Raw genomic sequence first — 24,827 nt, forward strand, 5'->3', positions numbered from 1 at the left:
AGGCTGAGGCAGAAGGATTGCTTGAGCCCAGGAGTTTGAGGTTGCTGTGACCTAGGCTGACACCACAGCAGTCACTCGAGCCTGGGCAACAGAGTGAGACTCTGTCTCAAAAAAAAAAAAAAAAAAAAAAGGGTGGGAGCTCCTCAGAGGGACAGAGAACAGACAAGAGATAAAGTCCCAGTGAAACAGAGTGCCTGGTTGGTTAGCTCCTTCCCCAGAGATACCTCCGTACCCTTGCATTAAGTCCTCCTCTTCCTTTTTGGCTTGTTAGTGCATGGAAGTTCCTTGAATCAGTTCCGACTGATATAGTTCTCCAATAGAGATGGTATCTATGCCGAATCCTGAAGAATGAGTAGGAGATACTTGGGTTGGGGGGCGGGGGTGGGGTCAGGCAGAGAAAGAAGCACGTACAAAGGCCCAGAGACAAGAGAGAACATGGCCTGTTCTGGAAACTTCAAATAATTGAATATGGCAGAGCTTGGGTGGGTGGCGAGAAAAAATGATGACATTCTTGTGAGACCCAAAAACATTTACCTTTTACATAAGACAAGGCAAATGTTAGAAGAGAAGAAGGGAGCAGAGGAAGCATCAATTTTTGTAGATGTCCCTGGGTAGGTGGAAGAATGTCTGATCCTGTCTTGTCTCTGTTCTTCACTTGTGAAGATCTACTTATAGTTGGTTATCAGTGTGGAATCAAACAGACTTTAGTTTTAGGAGCTAGAGGTAGCCTGCAGAGCTAAAGTGACAATTTGCATGTCCTTGCTTATGGGAGTCCAGCAAGCAATTTCCTTAATGGATGATCTGTGGGGCCAGTCCTTCGCAGGTACCTGAGGACTTTACCTTCTCTTCTGCATAAGGAGTTGGCGGGAGGGAGGCTGGTCCTGAGATTTTTATTTTCTTTTACAGAGGATAGAGGTTAAGGGAAAATTAAAGGGGAAAGTTTGGGAGGAGAGGGCCACAGAAGGGGAGCCCTAAATTCTGTATATGAACTGCCTAATTGCTCAAGTAACAATAGAATCCAGAATGTCTATGATGTATCTTTCACAATATCAGGATATAACCCTAAATTTCTTGACATATGAAGAAACAAGAAAAATGAATCATGCTTGTATTGGGATCCTCCAGAGAAATAGAACCAATAGGACATATATAGATATACACAAAGAAATTTATTATGAGTGATTGGCCCAGGTGATTATGGAGCTGAGAAGTCCCTCAATCTGCCATCTACAAGCTGAAAGCCCAAGAAATCCAGTGGTGCTATTCCAGTTCAAGCCTGAACCAGGAGTGCCCATGTCTAAAGGCTAGATGGATGTCATAGCCCAAGCAGAGAGAGTGGATTGGCCCTGCCCTTCCCTTTATTATTTATTCAGGCCTTCAGTGGAGTGGATGATGCCCACCCACACTGATGAGGGCAATCTTTACTCACTCTACCAATTCAAATGATAATCTCTTCCAGAAACACCTCTCTGACACACCCAGAAATAATGTTTTGGCAGCTACATGGGCATCACAGCCCAGTCAAGTTCACACAAAAATTGACCGTCACAATACTCAAGAGAAAAGTTAATCGATGGAGACTGACGTCCAAGATGTCTCAGATGTTAAAATAGCTGGCAAGAATTTTAAAGCAGCTATTATAACTATGCTCACTATGTAAAGGAAAATATGATCCCTTTGAATGAACAGATATGCAACTTCAGCAGAGAAATCAAAACTCTAAAAAGGAACCAAATGGGAATTCTAAAACTGAAAAATACAATGTGAAGAAATCATTCAGCTTAACAGTAAATTGGAGATGACAGAAGAGTCTGTGAATTTGAAGATGGATCAATGAAAACTTACCAATCTAGGGCAAGTGAGGTGGCTCACGCCTGTAATCCTAGCACTCTGGGAGGCCAAGGCAAGAGGATACCTTGAGCTCAGGAGTTCAAGACTAGCCTGAGCAAGAATAAGACCCCTGTCTCTAATAAAAATAGAAAAATTAGCCGGGCTTGGTGGCGCATGCCTGTAGTCCCAGCTACTTGGGAGGCTGAGGCAGGAGAATCGCTAGAGCCCAGGAGTTTGAGGTTGCTGTGAGCTAGGCTGATGCCCCGGCACTCTAGCCCGGGCAACAGAGTGAGACTCTGTCTCAAAAAAAAAAAAAAAGTAAAGAGAGAGATTTTATTAAAAGGCAAAATAAATATTTCCAGACAAAAATAATAACTTGTTTCCAGGAGACCTGCAATATAAGACATGATAAAGGAAGTTCTTTGGTATGAAGGGAAATGAAACCAGACAGAAACTCTACTTTTTTTTTTCTTTTTTCTTTTTGGTAGAGACAGAAGGAAGAATTTCAGGTAGATATAGAAAACTTAATTGCTATTGTGAAAGATGGTTCTTTAAGCTATTTTAGGTTAAGAAAATCAAAATATGTTGAAATTTTAAAACAAGAGACTAAAGATTCCCTTATGGGGTTGTGCTATTGTATGATACATAGTGAAAATATTTGTGCTCAATTTTCTGAAGCAGATTCTATGAAATAAATTGTCATGGATACAGTTGTTATTCAGCGTATACAAGCCAATACTATGAAACTGTTGAAAGAAATGGAAGGTAATTTAGTGATCTTATTTGCCAATGCTTTTGGTTGAATTTTGGATGAGTTTTATAATGACTTAATGTACCATTAATTCCAATTCAAGATTTTCTTGAAACCAAAGGTATAAAGCAGTGAGATAATATTTTCTCACTGATACCACACCACTTATAAATGAGCTAATTTTGAAGCTCCAAAGAAAGGAAAAGCTGTCCGGGTGAGGTGGCTCACGTCTGTAATCCTAGCACTCTGGGATGCCAAGGCAGGCAGATTGTTTGAGCTCAGGAGTTTGAGACCAGCCTGAGCAAGAGTGAGACCCCATCTCTACTAAAAAAATAGAAATTAGCTGGACAACTAAAAATATATAGAAAAAACTAGCTGGGTATGGTGGTACATGCCTTTAGTCCCACCTACTCAGGAGGCTGAGGCAGGAGGATCACTGGAGCCCAGGAGTTTGAGGTTGCTGTGAGCTAGGCTGACGCCAAGGCACTCTAGCCAGGGCAAAAGTGAGACTCTGTCTCAAAAAAAAAAGAAAAGAAAGGAAAAGCTAATTTGTAGCCTAACTAGACAGTTATAAGAATTTATGTTGAAAGCAAAATATTTAGTAATATAAATCAATAATAATTTTACATATTTTTCTAACATGAATCAACATTCAGAAGATTTTAATTATAATCAATAATGTTATGTAAATTGGCCATGAACACTATAAGAAATATTGAAGAACATTTTATAGATACTAAAGTTGCTTTTATCCACCTTCAGGTATCTTCATACACACAAAAAAGAACAACAATAACAAAAAAGTTGCTTTTAAATTTATGCACTATCCTTTTGAACTTAATGTTAATAATACTGAGATCACAGTGGATTTAGTGAATTTATTCAACTTGGGGTAGGCATAATTTTGAAACTGATACGCTTTTGTTTCAAAGTCAAATCAATTCTACCCAAAAAGATAAAATAGTTTTGTCAACACAAATGTGAATATTAAAGGAAGATGATGTTTTGATAGTCGATTCAGTTACTGGAATACTTCTAAGCATATTTGGAACAACTGGATATGTGAACCTACTTTTTCAACTCTAAATTTCATAAAATCTAAATACAAATCAAGTATTTCCAGTGAAAATTTAGTAGAAAATATACACTGGATTTCAGACTTGGTACAAAAATATGAATGTAAACATCTCATTAAAATGTTTTATATTGATTACATGTTGAAATGATAATATTTAGATATATTGGTTAAGTAAAATATGTTATTAAAATTAATTTTATCTGTGTCTTTTTAGTTTTGTTTTTTTTTTTTTTTTGAGACAGAGTCTCACTCTGTTGCCCGGGCTAGAGTGCCGTGGCATCAGCCTAGCTCACAGCAACCTCAAACTCCTGGGCTCAAGCGATCATCCTGCCTCAGCCTCTGGAGTAGCTGGGACTACAGGCATGCGCCACCATGCCCAGCTAATTTTTTCTATATATATTTTTAGTTGGCCAGATAATTTCTTTCTATTTTTAGTAGAGACGGGGTCTCACTCTTGCTCAGGCTGGTCTCCAACTCCTGAGCTCAAACGATCCGCCCACATTGGCCTCCCAGACTGCTAGGATGACAGGTGTGAGCCACCGCGCCCGGCCTAGTTTTTTAAATATGAGTACTGAGAATTTAAAATCACAAACGTGGTACCACATAATATTTCTATAGGACAGCATTGACTTAGGCTCTGCATTGATAAGCTAGAAAAAGAAGAGTAAAGTAAACCCAATGTATGTAGAAAAAAAGAAATGATAAAGCAGAATCAATGAAATAGAAAACAGACAAATAAAGGAGGAAATGAGCAAAGGCAGAGAGAAAGAGAGAGAGAGAGTATGTTTAAAGATCAATAAAAATGAGAAACCCTTGGCTAGACTGATAAAAAACAAAAGATGAGATGGGATGGTGTGGGGTAGCGCAGAATTACAGATGAGACAGAAGAGGCTGGCAGCAGATCAGGCAGGGCTCTATAAACCATTTTAAGGCATTTAGACTTCCAGCACTGAAGGCATTAAGCATGGGAGGGACATAATCAGATTTGAGTTTTAATAAAAGAAAGCAGCAATCTAGAGCGTAGGTAGGAGACATACCGATTAAAAGGCCATTACAGTAAATCATGGACACAACAGTAATTTGTAATTGTGGGCCTGTGTCTGAGGCATCATACCAGCTCTCCTGTCCCACTTCTTTCCTACACATTATTCTGCTCCTATTTAGAAAAGACAGGTATACTTCTCACGCACCACAAAACTTAATAGAGTACATTGCTCCAGGGCATAAAAATCTTTGGGATGTCAAATAAAGAAACAATTTGAAATACTATGCACAGTAAAGGAAACAATCAACAAAATGAAGAGACAACCTACAGAATGGAAGTAAATATTTGCAAACTATCCATCTGACAAGGGATTAATAACCAGAATATATAAGGAGCTCCAACAACTCAGTAAGAAAAATATCTAATAATCCAATTACAAAATGGGCAAAGGATCTGATGAGACATTTCTCAAAAGAAGACATACACATTAGCTGGGTGTGGTGGTGTCACGCCTGTAGTCCCAGCTACTCGGGAGGCTGAGGCAGGAGAATCACTTAAGCCCAGGAGTTTGAGGTTGCTGTGAGCTAGGCTAACGCCACAGCACTCTAGCTCAGGCAACAGAGCAAGACTCTGTCTCAAAAAAAAAAGGAAAAAAGAAGAAGACATACAAATGGCCAACAGGTATATGAAATAATGCTCAAGATCATTAGTCATCAGAGAAATGCAAATCAAAACTACAGTGAGATATCATCTCACCCCAGTTAAAATGGCTTTTATCAAAAAGACAGGCAATAACAAATGCTGTCGAGGATGTGGAGAAAGGGGAATCCTCGTACACTGTTGGTAGGAATGTAAATTAGTGCAACCACTACGGAAAACAGTATGGAGGTTCCTCAAAAAACTAAGAACAGAACTACCATATGACCCAGCAATCCCACTGCTGGGTATACATCCAAAGGATGGGAATTCAGTATATGGAAAAGATATCTGCACTCCCGTGTTTATCGAAGCACTAGTCACAATAGCCAAGATATGCAATCAACTTAAGTGCCCATCAACAGATGAATGGATAAGGAAACTGTGGTACATATACACTCTGGAATATTATATAGCCACAAAAAGAATTAAATCCTGCTATTTGCAACAGCATGGATGGAACTGGAGACCATTATGTTAACTGAAATAAGCCAAGCACAGAAAGACAAATCTCACATGTTCTCACTCATATGTGGGAGCTAAATATTAAAAACAATTGATCTCCTGGAGACAGAGAGTAGTATGACAGCTACCAGAGGCTGGAAAAGGTGTCAGTGAAGGGGGCATAAAGTGGCGATGGTTAATGGGTACAAAAATATAGTTAAGGCCGGGCGCGATGGCTCACGACTGTAATCCTAGCACTCTGGGAGGCCGAGGCGGGTGGATGGTTTGAGCTCAGGAATTCGAGACCAGCCTGAGCAAGAGCGAGACCCCGTCTCTACTAAAAATAGAAAGAAGTTAGCTGGACAACTAACAATATATAGAAAATATTAGTTGGGCATGGTGGCACATGCCTGTAGTCCCAGCTACTCGGGAGGCTGAGGCATCAGTCACAACACTCTAGCCTGGGCAACTGAGTGAGACTCTGTCTCAAAAAAAAAAAATAAAATGTTTAATACCATGCCTATTTTACAGAAAAGAAAGAGAGGCACAGAGAAGCTATGAGTTTATTACAACATGGACACCCTGGAACAAGATTCAGGTAGTTGTATCAGTCAGGATAGGCCAGGTTATGCTGTAGTAACAAGCACTCACTATATCTCAATAAGCTTAACATATCATAAGTTTATTTCTCTCCCTTACATGTCCTAGGGTGGGTTGGCAAGGAGTCTGCTCATTTTGGTCACTCAATGACCCAGATCACCAGAATATGGTTTCATGCCCATAGCTGGGGCAGCTGGCAGAAAGGGATACAACGACTCGTCCACTACCTTTTAAAGTAGATAGGGAAGTGACATGTATTACCTCTGCTGTTTTAAATGGGTCAGAGGAGCGCCAATCCTACCAAGTGCCTAGAAAAGGAAACTTCTGGAAACTGCTGAGCAGCGCTAATGACTACTCCATGTCATATCCCATAAGGGAAATAGCCACAGACTTGTATTATCTGGTACCTACTTTGAGCCCAGGCAAGATGGGGTAAAGCAAAAGCCATTGTCAGTTCATTTCAACAGATTAGAGAATTGTGGTTCGCTATTGCTATGTGAGCCTGAGCCTGGAAGTTCCTTTACCTCTTTGGGGAGGACTCAGTGCTCTCCAGCTCTAACATTTTCTGGCTGTGCGCTGAGGACTGGAATAAGAGGCGAGTGGGGAGAAGGCAAGCCCAAGAGCTAGGCCTGCCATCTCAGGAAAACACTTTCTCGTGTATTTGTCCGGGTGCCTGTTGGGCAACGTGCTTTCAGCCCGCAGAGGGCAGTAAGGAGAGCGCGGCACGATTCTGCATTATAATAGCGATTTTAAACGACGAGGAGTCAGTTAACTTGACTGCGCTTTAGCATCACTTCGGGGGAGGTCTTATAAAATACTCGTGCCGGGGCTGAACCCCAGACGATAAAATCAGACTCTCTGGGAGTGGGGCCCGAATATCAGTACTTTAAAGGAGCGTTCCAGGTGGTGCGCGCCAGGCGCTCGTCAATCCCTTCTGCTTGTTAGAGGAGCGGATGACACCTAGTGGGCACACTCTCATACGTGAGTTCCTGAATCGAATCCTCTTTCTCTTCCCAGGAGTTGTCAGGGTTGCATCCTAATGGGGTGACATCAAGCCAAAGGGAATCTTGGGGACATCAGCGGGTTCCTAGTGGCTTGGGACGAGCCAATTTCCCAGGGCAAGAGGCCGTTACTGAAGGTCAGCTCTGCCCAGGACGCTGTGGGCTGTGAGTCAGCTTCCAGCGGGACCGGAGAAGAGAAAAAAGGGTGAACCGAAGCGAGGAGGGGACGGGACAGCGGAGAGGAAGAGGAGGGGAGAGGAAGAGCGAGGGAGGAGACTTGGCCGAGGGCGGGCCCAGCCTCGGCCCCGACTTCCGCGCCCCGGTGCCCCGGCGGCCTGGTCACCATGGCGGGCCTGGCGGTCCCCGTGTGGCTGGCCGAGGACGACCTGGGCTGCATCATCTGCCAAGGGCTGCTGGACTGGCCCGCCACGCTGCCCTGCGGCCACACCTTCTGCCGCGACTGCCTCAAGGACCTGTGGGGCGCGCGGGGCGCCAGGCGCCCCTGGGCCTGCCCCACCTGCCGCGAGGGCGCGGGGCAGCAGCCGCAGCTGCGGAAGAACACGCTGCTGCAGGAGCTGGCGGACAAGTACCGCCGGGCGGCGCGCGAGCTGGGGGAGGACCCCGCCCCGGGCCCCTCCCGGGCCCCCGCCCCGGGCCCCAGGCCCCCGCCCCACCCAGCACGGCGGCAGGTAGGGAGGCTCCCGTCCCCCCCTTTCCCACCCGTTCTACGTGTACATTACACTTCTCCGTCCAAAAGTCGACTCCTGCTCTTGGGAGAATCAAGTTCAGAAAAGTATGAAGAAACAGAAAAAATAAAATTCCAAATCTCCGGAAAGCCTAGCTGCTGCACACCTTGGCATATTTCCACTTCTTCCCACTCTTTCTGCAGTCTCTCTGTTTTGAAAAGTTTTTTATTGTTATAAAATATATATATAACATAAAGTTTGCCATTTTAACCATTTTTCAGTGTACAATTCAGTGACATTGGTTACATTTCCAATGCCATGCAACTATCACCACTGTTTCCAAAACCTTTTCATCAACACAAACAGAAACTCCTCATTGCCCCTCCCTCCAAGCCCTGGTAACATCTAATCTACTTTATGTATCTGAGTTTTTCTATTCTAGATATTTCATGTAAGTGGAATCATTCAGTATTTGTCCCCTTGTGTCTAGCTTTTTTCACTTAGCATAATGTTTTCAAGGGTCAAGTTGTAGCATGTATCAGAACTTTATTGCTTTTTATGGTTGAATGATATTCCATTATATGGATATACCACATTAAAGAAATCCATTCATCTGTCATGGACATTTGGATTGTTTCCACCTTTTGGTTATTGTGAATAATGCTGTAGGGGAAATTGTGCAAGTATCGGGAGTCCATATTTCAATTCTTTTGGTATGTATGTAGGAGTAGAATTGCTACACTGTATGGTAATTTTATGTTTAACTTACTGAAGAATGGCCCAACTATTTTCCACAGTGGCTGCACCTTTTTATATTCCCACCAGTGGCGTACGAGGGTTCCAATTTTTCCACGTTCTGTGAGCACTTGTTATTTTCTGGGTGTTTTTGTTTTTGTTTTTTTAGTACAGCCTTCATACCTTAGTATAGGTGTGAAGTGGTATCTCATTGTGGTTTGATTTGTATTTTCCCAGTGACTAAAGACTAACAATGTTTTCATGTACTTATTGGTCATTTGTATATCTTCACTGGAGAAATGTCTATTGAAGTCCTTTGACCATTTTTAAAATTGGGTTGTCTTTTTGTTGTTGACTTTTAGAGATTCTTTATAAGGGATATTGGTCTGTAGTTTTCTTGTGATGTCTTTTTTTTTAAAAAATAGGAGCATAGTATTTCATTTTATTTTATATATTTACTTTTTATAAATATTTACTTTTTATATATTTTACTTTATATATTTTGGATATTAAATCAGACTTACAGGTATACTATCAAATATATGACTTACTTATATTCTCCCATTCTAGAAGTTGTCTTGTCGCTTTGTCACTTTCTTGATAGTGTCCTTTGATGTATAAAAGTTTTAAATCTAATTTTTCATGATGTCCAATTCTTTCTTTTGTTGCTTGTGCTTCTGCTGTTATATTTACAAATCCATGGTCAAATCCCAATTCATGAAGATTTACCCCTTTCTTTTCTCCTAAGAGTTTTATGGTTTTTAACTCATATTCAGGTCATTGGTCCATTTTGAGTTAATTTTTTTTTATGGTGTAAGGTAGGGGTCCAACTTCATTCTTTTGTATCTGAAAATCTGGTTGTCCCAGCACCATTTGATAAAGAGACTGTTCTTCCCCATTGAGTGGACTGGGCATCCTTGTCAAAAATCAACTGGCCATAGAGGTATGGGTTTATTTCTGGACTCTCAATTTTATTCCATTGGTTTATATGTCTGTCCATATGCCAATATCTCACTATTTTGATTACTATTGCTTTGTAGTAAATTTTAAAATTGGGAAGTATGAGTCCTTTGACTTGTTCTTCTTTTTCAAGATTGTTTTGGCTATTCAAGGTCCCTTACAATTCCACACGAATTTGAGAATTGGCTTTTCCATTTCTACAAAAAAAGCTATTGGAATTTTGATAAGGATTGTGTTGAATCCGTAGATCACTTTGGGTAGTACTGATGTCTTGACAATATTAAGTTGTCTTGACAATATTAAGTTGTCTTTCCCTAAAACAGAATGTCTTTCCATTTATTTGGATCTTTAATTTCTTTTGGTGATGTTTTATAATTTTCAAGGTATAAGTCTTTAACCTCTTTGGTCCTCTTTATCCCTAGGTCTTTCATTCTTTTAGATGCTATTATAAATGGAATTGCTTTCTTAATTTCCTTCTCAGATTATTCATTGCAGGTATATAAAAACACAACTACTTTTGTGTATTTATCTTGTGCCCTGCAACTATGCCCAATTCATTTATTAGTTCTATTAGCTTTCTTGTGGATTCTTTGGGATTTTCTCCTTATGAGTTTGTCACATGCCAAATAGAGATAATTTTACTTCTTCCTTTCTAATTTGGATGCCTTTATTTCTTTTTCTTGTCTAATTGCTCTGACTAAAATTTCTAGTGCAATGTTGCATAATAGTGGCAAACGCAGGCAACTTTGTCTTGTTTTCAATCTTAGGGGGAAAGATTTCAGTCTTTCACCATTAAGTATGATATCACCTGTGGGTTTTTCATAAGTTTCTTTTATCACATTGAGGAAATACCCTTCTATTCCCAGTGGTTTTTTTTTTTTTTATCTTGAAAGGATGTTGGATTTTGTCAAATGCCTTCTGCATCACTTGGGATGATCATGTGTTTTTTTCCCTTCATTCTGTTAATGTGATATATTACATTGGTTTTCTTAGGTTGACTCCCCTTTACATCCCTGGGATAAATCCCACTTGGTCATGGTGTATCATCCTGTTAATATGCTGGTGGATATGGTTTGCTAGTATGTTCTTGAGGATTTTTGCATCACTATTTATAAGGGATATTGGTCTGTAGTTTTCTTGTGATGTCTTTTTTTTTAAAAAATAGGAGCATAGTATTTCATTTTATTTTATTTTATTGAAACAGAGTCTTTATCTGTTGTCCAGGCTAGAGTCCAGAGGCTTCATATATTTAAGGACTCTGGTTTGGTACATAAATATTTATAATTGTTATGTCAAAAGACAATATTACAATAAATTTAGTTTAAAGATCCTTCTGCCTCATCCTCAGCCTTCTGAGTAGCTGGGACTACAGGTGCATGCCACAACACCCAGCTAATTTTTCTATTTTATTTTGTAGAGATAGGGTCTAGCTATGTTGTTCTGGCTGGTCTTGAACTCCTCACCCCAAGCAATCCTCCTGCTCAGCCTCCCAAAGTTCTAAGATTACAAGTGTGAGCCACTGCACCCACGAAAGGTGGCCTTACTAATAACCTATCTAACAGAGGAAAATAAACTATCAAACAGAAAGTAAGGGCAATAAAATGTTCTAATCTTTATTATTTCCTTCTTTCTGCTAGTTAGGGTTTAGTTTTGCTCTTCTTTTTCTAGTTTCTCAAGGTATAAATTTAGGTTATTAATTTGAGATTTTTTTCTTCAAAATAAGTAATATAGGCTTTGATAGTTATTAATTTCCCTCTGAGGACTGCCTTAACTGTATCCCATAAGTTTTGGTATGTTATGTTTTTATTTTCATTCATCTCTGAGTATTTTCTAAGTTCTTTTATGATTTCTTCTTTGATCCACTTGTTACTGGAAAATGTATTGTTTAAGTCAGGTGTGGTGGTGCGCACCTGTGGTCCCAGCTACTCCAGAGGCTGAGGATCTCTTAAGGCCAGAAGTTCAAGGCTGCAGCGAGCTGTGATCATGGCACTGCACTCCTACCTGGGTGACAGAGTAAGGCTCCATCTCTTTAAGAAAAAAAAATAGTGTGTTGTTTTCTAACTACATGAGTTTGAAGTTTTTATTTTTTCTGTTATTGATTTCCAGCCTCATTCCATTATGATTGGAAAAGATACTTTGTATAACTCTATGATTTTTAAATTTATTGAGGCTTGTTTTGTGGCCAGATGGTCTATCCTGGAGAATGTTCTATGTATAGGTTTTTTTTCTTTTTAAATTTTTAAAACTTTTTAAACTTTTTAAATTTTTTAAAATTAGTAAAGTGAAGCAGTGAGAGTGGAGAAGGAACAAAGGAACCTGTAATTATTTGTGATCAATTAGTTGTAAACACCACTGCACTCGGACCAGCCCATGTATAGTTGATAAGGATATGTATTCTGCTGTTGTTAGGTGGAATATTCTGTGTATGTCTGTTAGGTCTACAATGGCAACCACCATTGTATTTTCTGTCTCTGATTTTGGCTAGTCTAAATACCTTATATAAGTGGAATTATACGGTATTTGTCTTTTTGTGACTGTCTTATTTCACTTGGCATAATGTCTTCAAGGTTTATACATGTTGTAGCATATGTCAGAATTTCCTTCCTTTTTAAGGCTGAATAATATTGAATTGTGTGTATATGCCATATTTGCTTATCCATTCATCTGGGTGTGGACACTTGGCATTGCTATGAACATGAGTTTACAGATATCTTTCTGAGATCTTGTTTTCAATCCTTTTGTGTATATACCCAGAAGTAGAATTGCTAGATCGTATGGTAATTCTATTTTTAATATTTTGAGCAACCACCATTGTGTTTTCCACAGTGGCCGTAGTGTATAACATCCCCACCAACAGTGTGCAAGGTTTCCAGTCTTCCCACATCCTTACCAACACTTGTTATTTTCTACTTTTTTTATAGTAGCCATCCTAATTGGTGTGAGGTGGTGTCTCATTGTAGTTTTGATTTGTATTTCCCTAGTGATTAGTGATCTTGACCATCTTTTCACGTACTTTTCATGGCTATTTGTATATCTTCTTTGGAGAAATGTCTGTTCAAGTCCTTTGCCCATTTTTTTTTTTTTTTTTGAGACAGGGTCTTGCTCTGTCGCCCAGGCTAGAGTACAGTGGAACCATCATAGCTCACTGCAACCTCAAACTCCTAGGCTCAAGCAAACTTCTTGCCTCAGCCTCCCAAGTACCTGGGACTACAGGCACACACCACCACACCCAGTTAATTTTTGTATTTTTTGTAGAGATAGGGTCTTGCTCTTGCTCAGGCTGGTCTTGAACTCCTGGCCTCAAGCCATCCTCCTGCCTTGACCTCCCAAAGTGCTAGGATTACAGGCGTGAGCCACTGTGTCCAGCCTCCTTTGCCCATTTTTAAATTGTTTTTGCCGTTTGTTGTTGAGTTTTAGGAATTCTCTATATATAATACTTTGGATATTAATATTAACCCCCTATCAGATGTATGATTTGCAAATATTTTCTCCCATTCTTTGTTTTTTTTTTTAGGATCAGGGTGGTCTTGCTCTGTGTCCCAAGGTGCAATGGCTCGATCATAGCTCACTATAACCTTGAACTCCTGGGCTCAAGCAATCTTCCCACCTCAGCCTCCGAAGTAGCTAGGGCTGCAGGCACACACCACCACCACACCTGGAGAAGACGGGGTCTCACTATGTTGCCCAGGCTAGTCTTGAACTCCAGGCTGCCTCAAGGCGTTCTCCTGCCTTGACTTCCCAAAGTGCTGGGATTATAGGCACGAGCCACTACACCCCGCCCTTTGATCCATTTTGAGTTAATTTTTGTATATGGTCTTAGGTAAGGGTTCAATTTATTCTTTGGCATGTAGATATCCAGTTTTCCTAGTACCTTTTGCTGAAAAGAGTGTCCTTTCTCCATTGAATGGTTTTGGCACCGTTGTCAAAAATCATTTGAACATAAAGGTGAGAGTTTATTTCTGGGCTGTCTGTTCTATTCCGTCAGTCTATATGTCTATCTTCATGCCAGTACCAGAGTGTTTATGGCTCCCTCTGTCCAGTTTTATGGACCCCAGGAACCAAATTTTGCTCTTTTAAAGGCGGCAGTACAGAAGAGCATCCCAGAAGTTGGTCAGAAGCTGACAGAGCTGGTGGAACAGCTCGTAGACATTGTCAGGAGCCTTCAGAATCAGAGACGCTACACAGAATCTGGACCAGACAACGAACTAGGCATCCTGGGCACGGTAAACTCAGCTGGGAGAGGAAAGGATGTGGGAGGGGATGGGGCTAGGGACAGCTTTCAAGTGGAGCAACATGAATATGTTTGAAGTCGAAAGATGCAATAAAAGTCACAATCTTTTACCATTCTCTTTACTATAAAACATGGATGATTCAAAGTTCGGAATGCTTGAGATAGGGTCTGGAAGCTTCAAGTGGGCTAGGATCACTCTACCTAACCAGATCTCTCTCCTCTGTATAAATCCTATAGACATTTCAGACCTTCTCTACACTGCCCTTTCAGCAGCCTTTGACACAGTTGACCACATCTTCATTCTAGAAGTTTCCTCTTGCCTTAGCTTTTGGAACACAAGTCTTCTGGATTTCCTGACTGATCCTTCTCAGTCTGTTTGCAAGCTCACTCTCCTCTGCTCAGCAATTAAGTGCTGGAATCCTCAAGGCTGAGTTGTAGATCCCTTCGTCTTCCCCTCTGCGTTGTCTTCCTCACACCAGTACCTTTAATTACCACCTCTGGGTACAAATACAGCTCCAGACTGGAACCTTCTCTGAGCACTAAGCTGGTATGTTCCTTCTCAACTTTTCCTCTTGGATGTCTCGAAGGCAGATCACACTTAACAAGTCCCAAACTGCTCCTCCTCTGGGATTTTCCATCTCAATAATGGCCCCATTACCCTTCCAAGTACACTGCCTGAGACCTAGGGGTGATGTCACCTTCTTCTCCCTCACCCTAATGTGCAGTATATTGTAGTTCCAAGACCTGCCTGAATATGTCTCAAATCTATTCACTAATGTGATCTGAGAGACCAAAATAGATGTCTCTTTATCAACTAAGATGGACTCTAAGGCTAAGGAAATAAATGTTACCTACGGGTCAGGAGTTTAGGACGCAACTGGCATGGCAACTTCCTACAAGAAAAAAGACATGCTTGCTAAACTCCCTAACAATAGGAACTATCAGGCAGATTGACAACCAGGGCCACTACAACTCTGATTAGACAGAGGACCAGCCTTACAAACATTCTTTCCTGATAAGCAACTGCAGACCTCAGGCCAGTTTCAGTCACCTTATAGGAACTGCACTCAAGGCCTGGCCTGGCAGTGCAGCTCCTGTAGTCCCAGCTACTGCGGAGGCTGAGGCAGGAGGATTGCTTGAGCCCAGGAGTTAGAGGTTGCAGTGAGCTATGATGACACCACTGCCCTCATGCCCAGGCAACAGACAACAGAGTGAGATTCTCTCTCTTAAAAAAAAAAAAAGGAAAAGGAAAAGAAACTACACGAACTGTCTTTGTGTCCTATAGTTCACCTTTTGACAGCCAAATTCCACCTCATTTTAATGGTAAAATCCTGTCCTAAAGTGAACATGGGATGTATGTTATGTATGGTCTACCCATTGCGCATGTGCTCAACTCCCCTCATAAATATGTATAGTTTCCCCCCCAAACCTGCTGAATATCTATAACTCTATTGTATAATATAAATCTTGTGAGGCATACAAACCAACCTGCCCTTTCCTTCTTCGAAGAGAGAGCACCTTTGATACATGCTGGAGACTGTCTCTTCCTGGTTTGCAAAATGATACCACCAGTACAACTCTCCTTTCTACCAGTTGGCCATCCTGGTGGTCTTTCGGACAGCACTACTCTTGAGCTCCCTTAAGATTTCTCTAATCCAAGCCTCTGATAATTTCTTGTCTGGATTGCCATAATTGCCTTCTAAATGCTCCACTCTACCCCCTCTATTCTGTTCTCCCCATGGTCATCAGAGCAACCTTCTCCAACACAAATCTGATTATGGAACTTATCTGCTTAAAACACTCCAGTGACGTCAGTTTGCTTAGGATTAAGACCCAAATCCTCACAGGACCAACCAGGCCCTGTGGGATCCCATCCCTTTCTGCCTCTCCCATCTCATCTCTCCCCTCCTCCCCCTGGCTTTGTGAGCTCCAGCCACCTCAGTCCCTCCAGTGTGGCTTGTTTCTTCCCACTGCAGGGCACCCTTCATGGGATGCTCTTGCTTCACCCATCACCTAGGTAATGCTTGCTGATCCTTGCCAGATCATCACTTCCTTGAAGAGAAACCTCAACTGATTTCCCTGAACACATCAAAACCCCCTACCAGAGGTTCTTGGAATTCCATGTACCTTTCCATTGTAGTAGTTACCACATTTGCAACTCTGTGATGATTTGTGCCATACTTTATTAACAGCTATCTCCTCCTTTCCCGCCACACTGGACTCAGCTTCATGAGGATAGGGACTCTGATGCTTTTGTTCTTTTGTTCACCATTGCATTCCCAGGCCTTAGCATAGTAGTTGGCACATGCAGTAAGTGCTCAATAAATACCCACTGAATGAGTGACAAATGCGTCTTCAGGGATGCAGCATGTTGGGATAGAAAGCGTGGGAGACTGACTTTCAGACCTGACATTGCCACTCACTAGTATTAGGACCTTGGGCGAGTCATTTCATCTTTCTGAGTCTCAGGTTCCAATCTATAACATAGGAATAATGACATTATTGCCACCTCATTGGTTTGCTGTGAGGATTAAAGGAGGTCTTGCATAAGAAAGTGCTTGGGCAAGGTGAAAATGTAGAATGATATAATTAATGATGGCAATTACTTGTTAACCTCCATGCAAATCAACTTTTTTTATAATGTGAGGAGATTTTTTTTTTTTTTTTGAGACAGAGACTGTCACCCAAGCTAGAGTGCAGTGGCATCATCATAGCTCACTGTAACCTCAAACTTGTGGGCTCAAGTGATCCTCCTGCCTCAGCCTCCTGAATAGCTGGGACTACAGGTGCACACCACCACACCTGGCCTGTAATGTGAGGATTTTTTAATAGGTGTTTTTTAACCTACTTTGTGAGGCTATTGTGCAAATTACATATAGGCATTGCTAGGTGGGGGATACCTAGCATGTGGAAAACAGTAAGTGTAGTGCCTACTACTACTGTATTATGATTGGTGAAAAGAATGGGGAATGGATCATGTAAACCTGGGAGGGAAAGTCAAGGGTTGAAATTGGGGAGCAAATGCAGGGCTGTATTGAGGAATAACAGGACTTGGGGCTAAAGAAAATCAGGGAGCATGTGTTGGAGTCCCCAGAAAGCAGGGCTGGATGCAGGCAACTTGAGAGGTGGCTCTTGAGAAGTGACATTATTCTCACCTCTGTGGCTTATCTCAGTGACCATCTGTATTATTTATTTTGTAAACCCCTACAAGATGGGCCTACAAATGTCAAACTGTTTTTGGTATTACCTTAGAGATCCATGTCTGTTGTACAAAATATTAGAAAATATATAGCAGTTTAGAGAAAACAAATTAAGATCCTCCATAAGCCCATCACCCAGAAATAACCACTCTGATATTTTTGTGGAACTATGTGTTATTCCAGATTGTTTCCAAGGCACAACTTGAAGGGCCTAATTTTGTTTTTAAAACTTGCTAGGAGTTAGATGGAAAATTAAAGATGGATGACAGGACTTGAATATATTTATAGGTTTCATAGGGAACTTGCATTGATTTATTTTTTTTAATGATTTTTCAATAGACTTTTTCTTCTGGGGTGAACCTCTCCTTGGCTTCTCCAAGGCTAGTGACTTCCAACACATCTGAGGGAAAAATGAGAGATGTTCTCCATGATCTAGAAGAAATTCAGGAAAAATTACGAGAAAACCTCACGTGGAAAGAGGCTTCTGAAGAACAAATACAGGGTGAGTTGATTTTATTTAATGGAGGAGGATTAAATAGAGAAGCCGGGGGGAAATGGTAAAGTGCTCCATGGTTTTGTTCTTTAGGGACAGGATCCCAGAGCTCAGTTGCATTATCATTTGTGGTGTTTGTAAACCAAGTAGGAGTGGGCTAAGGTGTTTTTGTGGCTAGATATGTTTTTGGAAATGACTGGAGGTGTGATGTATCACAGGCCCTTAATAAATAGAAACTCATTTTCTAAGACTCATAAACCTAGAACCTTATAGATCATCTGTGTTATCTTCCTGGAGGCTGCTTTTTCATTTTTAACTAGCAAATGTCTTTTTTTTTTTTTTTTTTGAGACAGAGTCTCACTCCGTTCTCCGGGCTAGAGTGCTGTGGTGTCAGCCTAGCTCACAGCAACCCCAAACTCCTGGGTTCAAGCAGTCCTCCTGCCTCAGCCTCCCGAGTAGCTGGGACTACAGGCATGCCCCACCACGCCCAGCTAATTTTTTCTATATATATTTGAGACGGGGGTCTTGCTCTTGCTCAGGCTGGTCTCGAACTCCTGAGCTCAAACGATCTACCCGCCTCGGCCTCCCAGAGTGCTAGGATTACAGGTGTGAGCCACCGCGCCTGGCCTAAAAAAGTCCACAGTGAGAACACGGGGCTGGATGTTCCTGGGCTGCATGTACTGCCCGATCAAGGCCTGATGCTCAAAAATGTGCCAATAATGAGGAAGACAAGCCATGTGCCTTGGGCATGACGTTTGGATACCTTCAGTTTGCCTTTTTCTGATGGGACTTTCTCCTTCCAATTTCTCTGATGCCTTAGTGGAACTCCCAGAAGCTCCGTCTTCCTCCTCATGCCCACTGCCTAACCAGAGCCTCCCTGCACCCAAGAGAGCCTCTCGGTTTGCTCCATGTAAGTAGTAATATGTGATCCACTTACGAGTTGGGTTTGGCTTGCTGCAGAGAGGAGCTGCCGAGAACAGGCTGTGTCCATCCTCCTGCTGCTAGGGCCTCTCCTTGCCTTGCTGTCCCTGAATTTCTTCCCCAGACCAGGTTCCTCCACAGGGGGGAGCTGATTACAAAGGCAAAACAGGCTGAGACTCCCAAATTCCAGGCTCAGCCAGATCCACGAGCACTCAGAGCCCAGGCAACCTTTGGGTGTCTGTGCTGGGGCCAACAATTAATTACAGCCAACTGCCTGTTCCCCAACTGCCTGTTCCCAGTCTAGGGCAGTCCTTAAGGGCATGGATCTCGGAGCTAGACTGCTTGGGTTTGACTCCCAGCAGCTCTGCTCACTGGGTGTGTGATCTTGGACAAGCCACTTAACCCCCTAAAGCCTCAGTTCCCTCATCAGTACAATGGAGATAATAGTACTTTTTTTGTGGGATTGCCATGAGGGTTAAATGAGTGAATGTGTATAAAGCACCTGGCATAGTTATGCCGTATAAGTGTTAGCAATTATTTATTCACTCTATAGGAAACAGTATGAAATATACAAAAAGAAAAAGATACGGTCCTTTATCAGGAAGCTTCAGTTTAACTGGAGAGATAAATGGTCATAAATCACCATGCTATAGGTAGAAGATGGTAAGTATCTTGAGAGAACACATAAATCCCTAGAATTGAGAAAAGCAAGAGATGACTTTTCCTTGGTGAGATTTAGAGGGGGCTTCCTGAAAGATGGCTAATGGGTAGGTAAAAATTAAGGTGGGAAAGGGATTTTGTTGATATAACAACCTCAGGGATACATACAGAAAATTGCAAGTTGGTGTATCGATTTAATGCCAATATGAGTAAAATATTATCACGCCAAAAGCAAAGGTGCATTTTGCTGTTTGAGGACCTCTTAGCATGGACAATCAAAAGCTGATGGGCTATGTTCTTGTTTCCCCCCCCACCCAGGGGCCATCAATCCAACCTTTGACCTGCAGACCCTCTCCTGTAGCCTGGAGGTGTCCAAGGATTGCCAGATAGTGACTGTGTCTCACCACCCACAATCCTATCCCCGGAGCTGTGAAAGGTTTTCAACCAGCCAGGTCTTATGTTCCCAGGCCTTCTCTTCTGGGCAGCAGTACTGGGAAGTGGACACCAGGCATTGCAGCCACTGGGCCGTTGGAGTGGCTTCCTGGGGGATGAGCCGTGACCGGATCCTGGGAAGGACTATAGACTCTTGCTGTGTAGAGTGGAAGGGGACTAACCAGCTCTCTGCATGGCACATGGTCAAGGAAACTGTCCTTGGCTCAGACAGACCTGGGGTGGTGGGCATCTGGCTGGACCTTGAGGAGGGGAAGCTTGCCTTCTATTCAGTAGCCAATCAGGAGAAACTTCTGTATGAGTGCCCGGTCTCTGCCTCCGCTCCTCTGCACCCTGCCTTCTGGCTGTACGGCTTACATCCTGGAAATTCCCTGATCCTAAAGCAAGTAAGGGAGTAAGGGTTCCTCAGGGGTTAAATCACAGTGACTTCCTGGTCTCTTTCCTTGCCTTCAAGCAGAGTGGTAACTTGGCTTAAGAAAACCACTTCTGAAGTTAATCCTCTTGGCCAGGCGCAGTGGCTCATGTAATCCCAGTACTTTGAGAGGCCAAAGCAGGAGGATTGCTAGAGGCCAGGAGTTTGAGAACAGCCTGGGCAACATAGTGAGATGCTGTCTCTACAAAAAAATTTAAAAAACTAGCACAGTGTGGTGGTATGTGCCTGTAGTCCTAGCTACTGGGGAGACTGAGACAGAAGGATCGCTTGAGCCCAAGAGTTTGAGGCTGCTGTGAGCTGTGATTATGCCACTATACTTCAGCCTGGGCAACAAAGCAAGACCTTGTCTCAAAAAAAAAAAAAAAAAAAAAAAAAGAAGAAGAAGAAGAAGTTAATTCTTTTGTGCAGTACAGGATTAACTCAGCAGTTACACTTAGGGTGTTTGAACCCTGCACATTCCAAAGAAAGGACTGGCTCCTGGGAGATAATCTTTAAGCACTTGGAATATTCTGGCTGATTAGAGTGTCCTTGTTTACCTGGGGTCCTTGGGCCATGCAGTATTAACTTGTCTTCAGCAGGGGCTGGAGACTAAGCCAGCCATGTGGGCAGTGAGCTGTGCCTACATGACTGACTCCAATAAAAGCCCTGGACACCAAGGCCTGGCTGAGCTTTCCTGGTTGGTGATAGTCCATGCATATTGCCACATGTCATTGCTGGGAGAATTAAGCATCGTCCTCATGACTGCACTGGGAGAGGATAATTGGAATTTCTCCTAGACCCTGCCCTGTGTGCCTTTTTCCATTGCTGATTTTAATCTGTAGCTTTTTACTATAATAAATTGTAACTGTGAGTATAACAGTTTTGCTGAGTTCTCTGAGTCCTTCTAGTGAGTCACTGAACCTGAGGGTGGTCTTAGGGACCCCTAAACATAAGGGTCATGTGGTACTTATCAATTGCTGTGTAATATTACCACCACAAATGTAGTGGTTTGAAAAACTACACATTTATGTCCGGCTGTAGTGGCTCATGCCTGTAAACCTAGCACTTTGGGAGGCCAAGGTGGGAAGATCACTTGAGGTCAGGAATTTGAGACCAGCCTGAGCAAGAGCGAGACCCCATATTTATAAAAACTAGAAAAATTAGCCAGGGGTGGTGGTGTGCACCTGTAGTCCCAGCTACTCGGGAGGCTGGGGCAGGAGGATTGCTTGAGCCCAGGTTGCAATGAGCTGTGATGATGCTACTGCACTCTAGCCCTGGCGACAGAGTGAGATTCTATCTTCAAAAAAAAAAAAACCCATTTATTATCTCACAGTTTCTTTGGGTCAGACATCAGGGCAAAGCTTAGCTAAGGCTTCTGCTTTAGAGTTTCACAAGCTGCAACCAACATTTCAGCTGGGGCCCTCAGTGTCATCGGAGGCTCAACTGGGGAAGGATCTGCTTCCAAACTCACGTGGTTGTTGGTAGCATTCAGTTCTTTGCAAGTTGTTGGAATGAGGGCCTCAGAATCTTGCTGGCTGTCAGCTGGAGACCACCCTCAGTTCCTTACCCCATGGGCACACAGCAGTGTGCTTCTCCAAAACCAACAAGGGAGAGGGCATCTTCTAGCACGATGGACACAAAATCTTATATAACATAATCACATAAACATGGAATTGCTTACATCCCATGGCCTTTGCCTCATTCTGTTGGTTAGAAGCAAGTCATGGGTCCCACCCACACTCAAGGGGAGGGGATTACACAAGGGCATGAGTGCCAGCAGGTGGGGTTCCTGGGGGCCACCTTAGAGTATGTCTGGCACAGGGTGTTACGTATACTTGGCTTCCTCTATTTTTTAAAACCATTTTATCATATAACAAAGCAGCTACAGAAAACTATACAAGACACATGTAGAGCTTACTGAGTTATCATAAGGCAAACGCCCTTGTAACTACCATTCAGGTCAAGAAATAAAACCTGCTCCCCACTCCAGAAGCTCCTTCCTGTGTCCCATTGCAATCAAGGAACCCTCCCTCCACCTGACAGGAATCCTGACTTCCAAACTAATCACTGCCTTGCATTTCTTTAGAGTTTTATTCACCCAAATATGCATCCATAGCCGTAATAGATTAGTCTTGCCCATTTTTTAAAAAATTGACATGCCCTTTTTTAAACATTTATTGAGATATAATTTATATACTATGAAATTCACTTATTTAAAAAGTGTACAAATATATGTTTTTTAGTATATTTACAGAGTTGTGAAACCATCACCCTAATCTAGGATATTTTCATCGCCCCAGAAAGAACCCTCATAACCATTATCAATTGACACGTCCCTTACGTCTCCTAATCTACACATGTCTCCCTTTTTTTCCACTTACAATTCATCTGTAGAAGGACCCCAGTCTGGATCAGCACCTGTTTTGGAGATGCAGAAATTCAGTTCTGTAGGACTGGATTGAGCAGAAAGCCCTGTCACACAAACCAGCCAGGCAACTTTTAACAGTACATCTAACCTCTCTTTGCCTCTCTTTCCCACATAAAATGGAGATAATTATTCTTTGCCCTTCCTAACCTTCCTTACAGGGTTGCTGAAAGAATTAAATAAAGTAGGTAAGGACATCTGAAGAATGCAAGGGTGATTATAACCACAGCAGCGATGAAAACTACATTTTAATACCTCTAACATCTCGAGAGTCACACCTAATTGCTATACATAGCCTTCAAAACAGGGGCAAGAAGAATTCTACCACATGATCTACTGATCTGCTCTCTGGGCCTCAAGACCATGCTGCAGGATGGGCATTATCATCAAGGAAGCAGAGGCCGGGACAGGTTTGGTGGTTTGTCCAGGGCCAACCAGCTGGTCATGGCAGAGCTGGGACCAGATCAGTTTTCCTGCTATCAAGTCTCTAACCTTCTTATTACCCTCTGATAAGGTCCCACGCTGAGACCAGGACCTGGCCTTCTGCTTCGATGGGACACAGCTAGCCCTGAAGTCATGAGGTACTCTTTTTATCTGATTGTTGGTAGTCATCCCAAGTTAGTACTGTGGCCTTGGGTTGTCTAAGCAGAGACAGGGCTTCTCTCTTTGTGCCAGGTGACCAGTAAGAGGCTCTCTGCCCTCACTTTTCGGCATTATGGAGCTTTTATCTTCTCACCCAGAGTTACCTTGATGTTTGCCTTTTGTGCCAAGAATCAGAATTTGGAGTCCAGGGTCTTAGCCTCTTTAGGTTCTTTGGTTAAATATTGTCTCTCAGTTTGAATAATGGGGCCCCCAGGAGTGTGGGGGGTTATCTGCTGGCCACATGATTTCCCCACACTGGAGCCAAAGCATGGGAGTCCTGAAAGCAGGGAAGGTGGTTATCACTTTTGGCTCTGCTTTTGGAAAGTTGGCTCAGCTTTAATTTCTTAATCAGAATTGTGTAACCTGAGCCAATTGAGATGTCTGTGGTGTTGGCTATTGTTTCTGCTGTCAATCATTGGTCCTCTTCAATTAGGGCATGAACAAGATGTATTTTTTCCTTGCAAATTGACTTGAGTGGTTTGCCACTGCAGGCTTCATCTTTAACATCATCTTAGCCGGGCATGGGGGCAGGTGCCTATAGACCCAGCTACTCAGGAGGCTGAGGTGGGAAGATCCCTTGAGCCCAGGAGTTTGTAGGGAGCTGTGATAATGCCACTGCACTCTAGCCTGGGTGACAGAGCAAGATCCTGTCTCAAAACAAACAAACAAAAACATTGTCTTGTCTTGTCCCTTCTTAAAATGAGTTATTCATTTGTAAACTGCTGGTTTCTTTGGAGCATTGTCCCTATAAACTTTTTGTAAAGCATCAATGATTTCACTGTTCTTCCACCCAAGCTTCACCATAAATTTATGTTTGTTCTTCAATTTTTGCAGAATTCATGTTGCTCTAATGGGGGATCTTTTCAAACTGATGTCTTATCCTTCTTAGTGCCTCAAACTAGAACCTGTTCAGACATGTTATAACAAGTTAACATGAGTTATTTTGGTGCAAACATTTTTTGAAATCTGTGCATGTTTTTTTCATAATATGCATTTTCCATGAACTTTTTGAAGTTCCCTTGTATATATTTTACAATATCACAGAGCCCCTCTAGCTCTAGTTAGAACCCCTTCCCTGTCTATTCTCCTAATACTGCTAATATGAACTTTCCAAAGCACAAATCAGATTATGTTACTTGTCTGGTTAAGACTCACCACCAGTTTTCACGTTCAGCTTCCCTACTTCTCTACTCTTTCTGCCCCGAGTCCTCATTTCCTGTCATTCTCCCACCTATACCCTTGATCTTAGCTACCTTGCTTTGGCTCACACTGCATACTTCAAAAAAAATTTTTTTGAAGAGATGAGGTCTTGCTTTATTGCCCAGGCTAGAGTGCAGTAGCACAATCACAGCTCATTGCAGCCTCAATCTCCTGGGCTCAAGCGATTTTCCCACCTCAGCCTCCTGAGTAGCTGGATTACAAGTGTGAGCCACCGCACCTGGCACACCATGTACTTTTGCATCTCCAGTTTGTTTTGCCTATACTGTCCTCCCCTTGTCCAGAAAGAAGTCACAGTTGAAAACTATATTTCCCCAGAGTGTATATACAGAACTGGTTTCTACGGGGACTGGCATCTTTCACTGACACTCTAACATGGGAATGTGCGCACAGCAAGTTTAGATCAGAT

The 24,827-nt window shown here is 42.3% G+C and overlaps 1 protein-coding gene and 1 long non-coding RNA gene across 3 annotated transcripts in view; one reads left to right on the forward strand and one right to left on the reverse strand.

Annotated features, from left to right (window-relative positions):
- Window positions 1-24,827, reverse strand: part of LOC123620317 — a 34,923-nt gene that overhangs the window by 4,320 nt on the left and 5,776 nt on the right. The gene's annotated exons all lie outside the window — the stretch shown is intronic.
- Window positions 7,720-20,136, forward strand: RNF135 (ring finger protein 135). 2 transcript variants are annotated; one of them, XM_045525450.1, is made up of 5 exons: window positions 7,720-8,074; window positions 13,846-13,989; window positions 17,537-17,699; window positions 18,511-18,600; window positions 19,590-20,136. In XM_045525450.1, exons 1-5 carry the CDS (start codon window positions 7,730-7,732, stop codon window positions 20,117-20,119), a joined length of 1,272 nt encoding a protein of 423 aa, XP_045381406.1. In that variant the 5' UTR covers window positions 7,720-7,729; the 3' UTR covers window positions 20,120-20,136. The 2 variants fall into 2 exon arrangements, with proteins under 2 accessions (XP_045381406.1, XP_045381408.1); XM_045525452.1 differs by lacking the exon at window positions 17,537-17,699 and having other exon boundaries at window positions 19,590-19,755.

The sequence above is a fragment of the Lemur catta genome, chromosome 15 (assembly GCF_020740605.2).
Source record: "Lemur catta isolate mLemCat1 chromosome 15, mLemCat1.pri, whole genome shotgun sequence".
Lineage (NCBI taxonomy): Eukaryota > Metazoa > Chordata > Mammalia > Primates > Lemuridae > Lemur > Lemur catta.

Excerpts from the sequence above, each read along its gene's own strand:
- RNF135 (XM_045525450.1), top strand. The coding sequence starts at position 7,730 with ATGGCGGGCCTGGCGGTCCCCGTGTGGCTGGCCGAGGACGACCTGGGC. Across the intron at positions 13,990-17,536 it reads AACTAGGCATCCTGGGCACG|ACTTTTTCTTCTGGGGTGAA; the intron begins GTAAACTCAGCT and ends ATTTTTCAATAG. Across the intron at positions 17,700-18,510 it reads TTCTGAAGAACAAATACAGG|TGGAACTCCCAGAAGCTCCG; the intron begins GTGAGTTGATTT and ends CTGATGCCTTAG.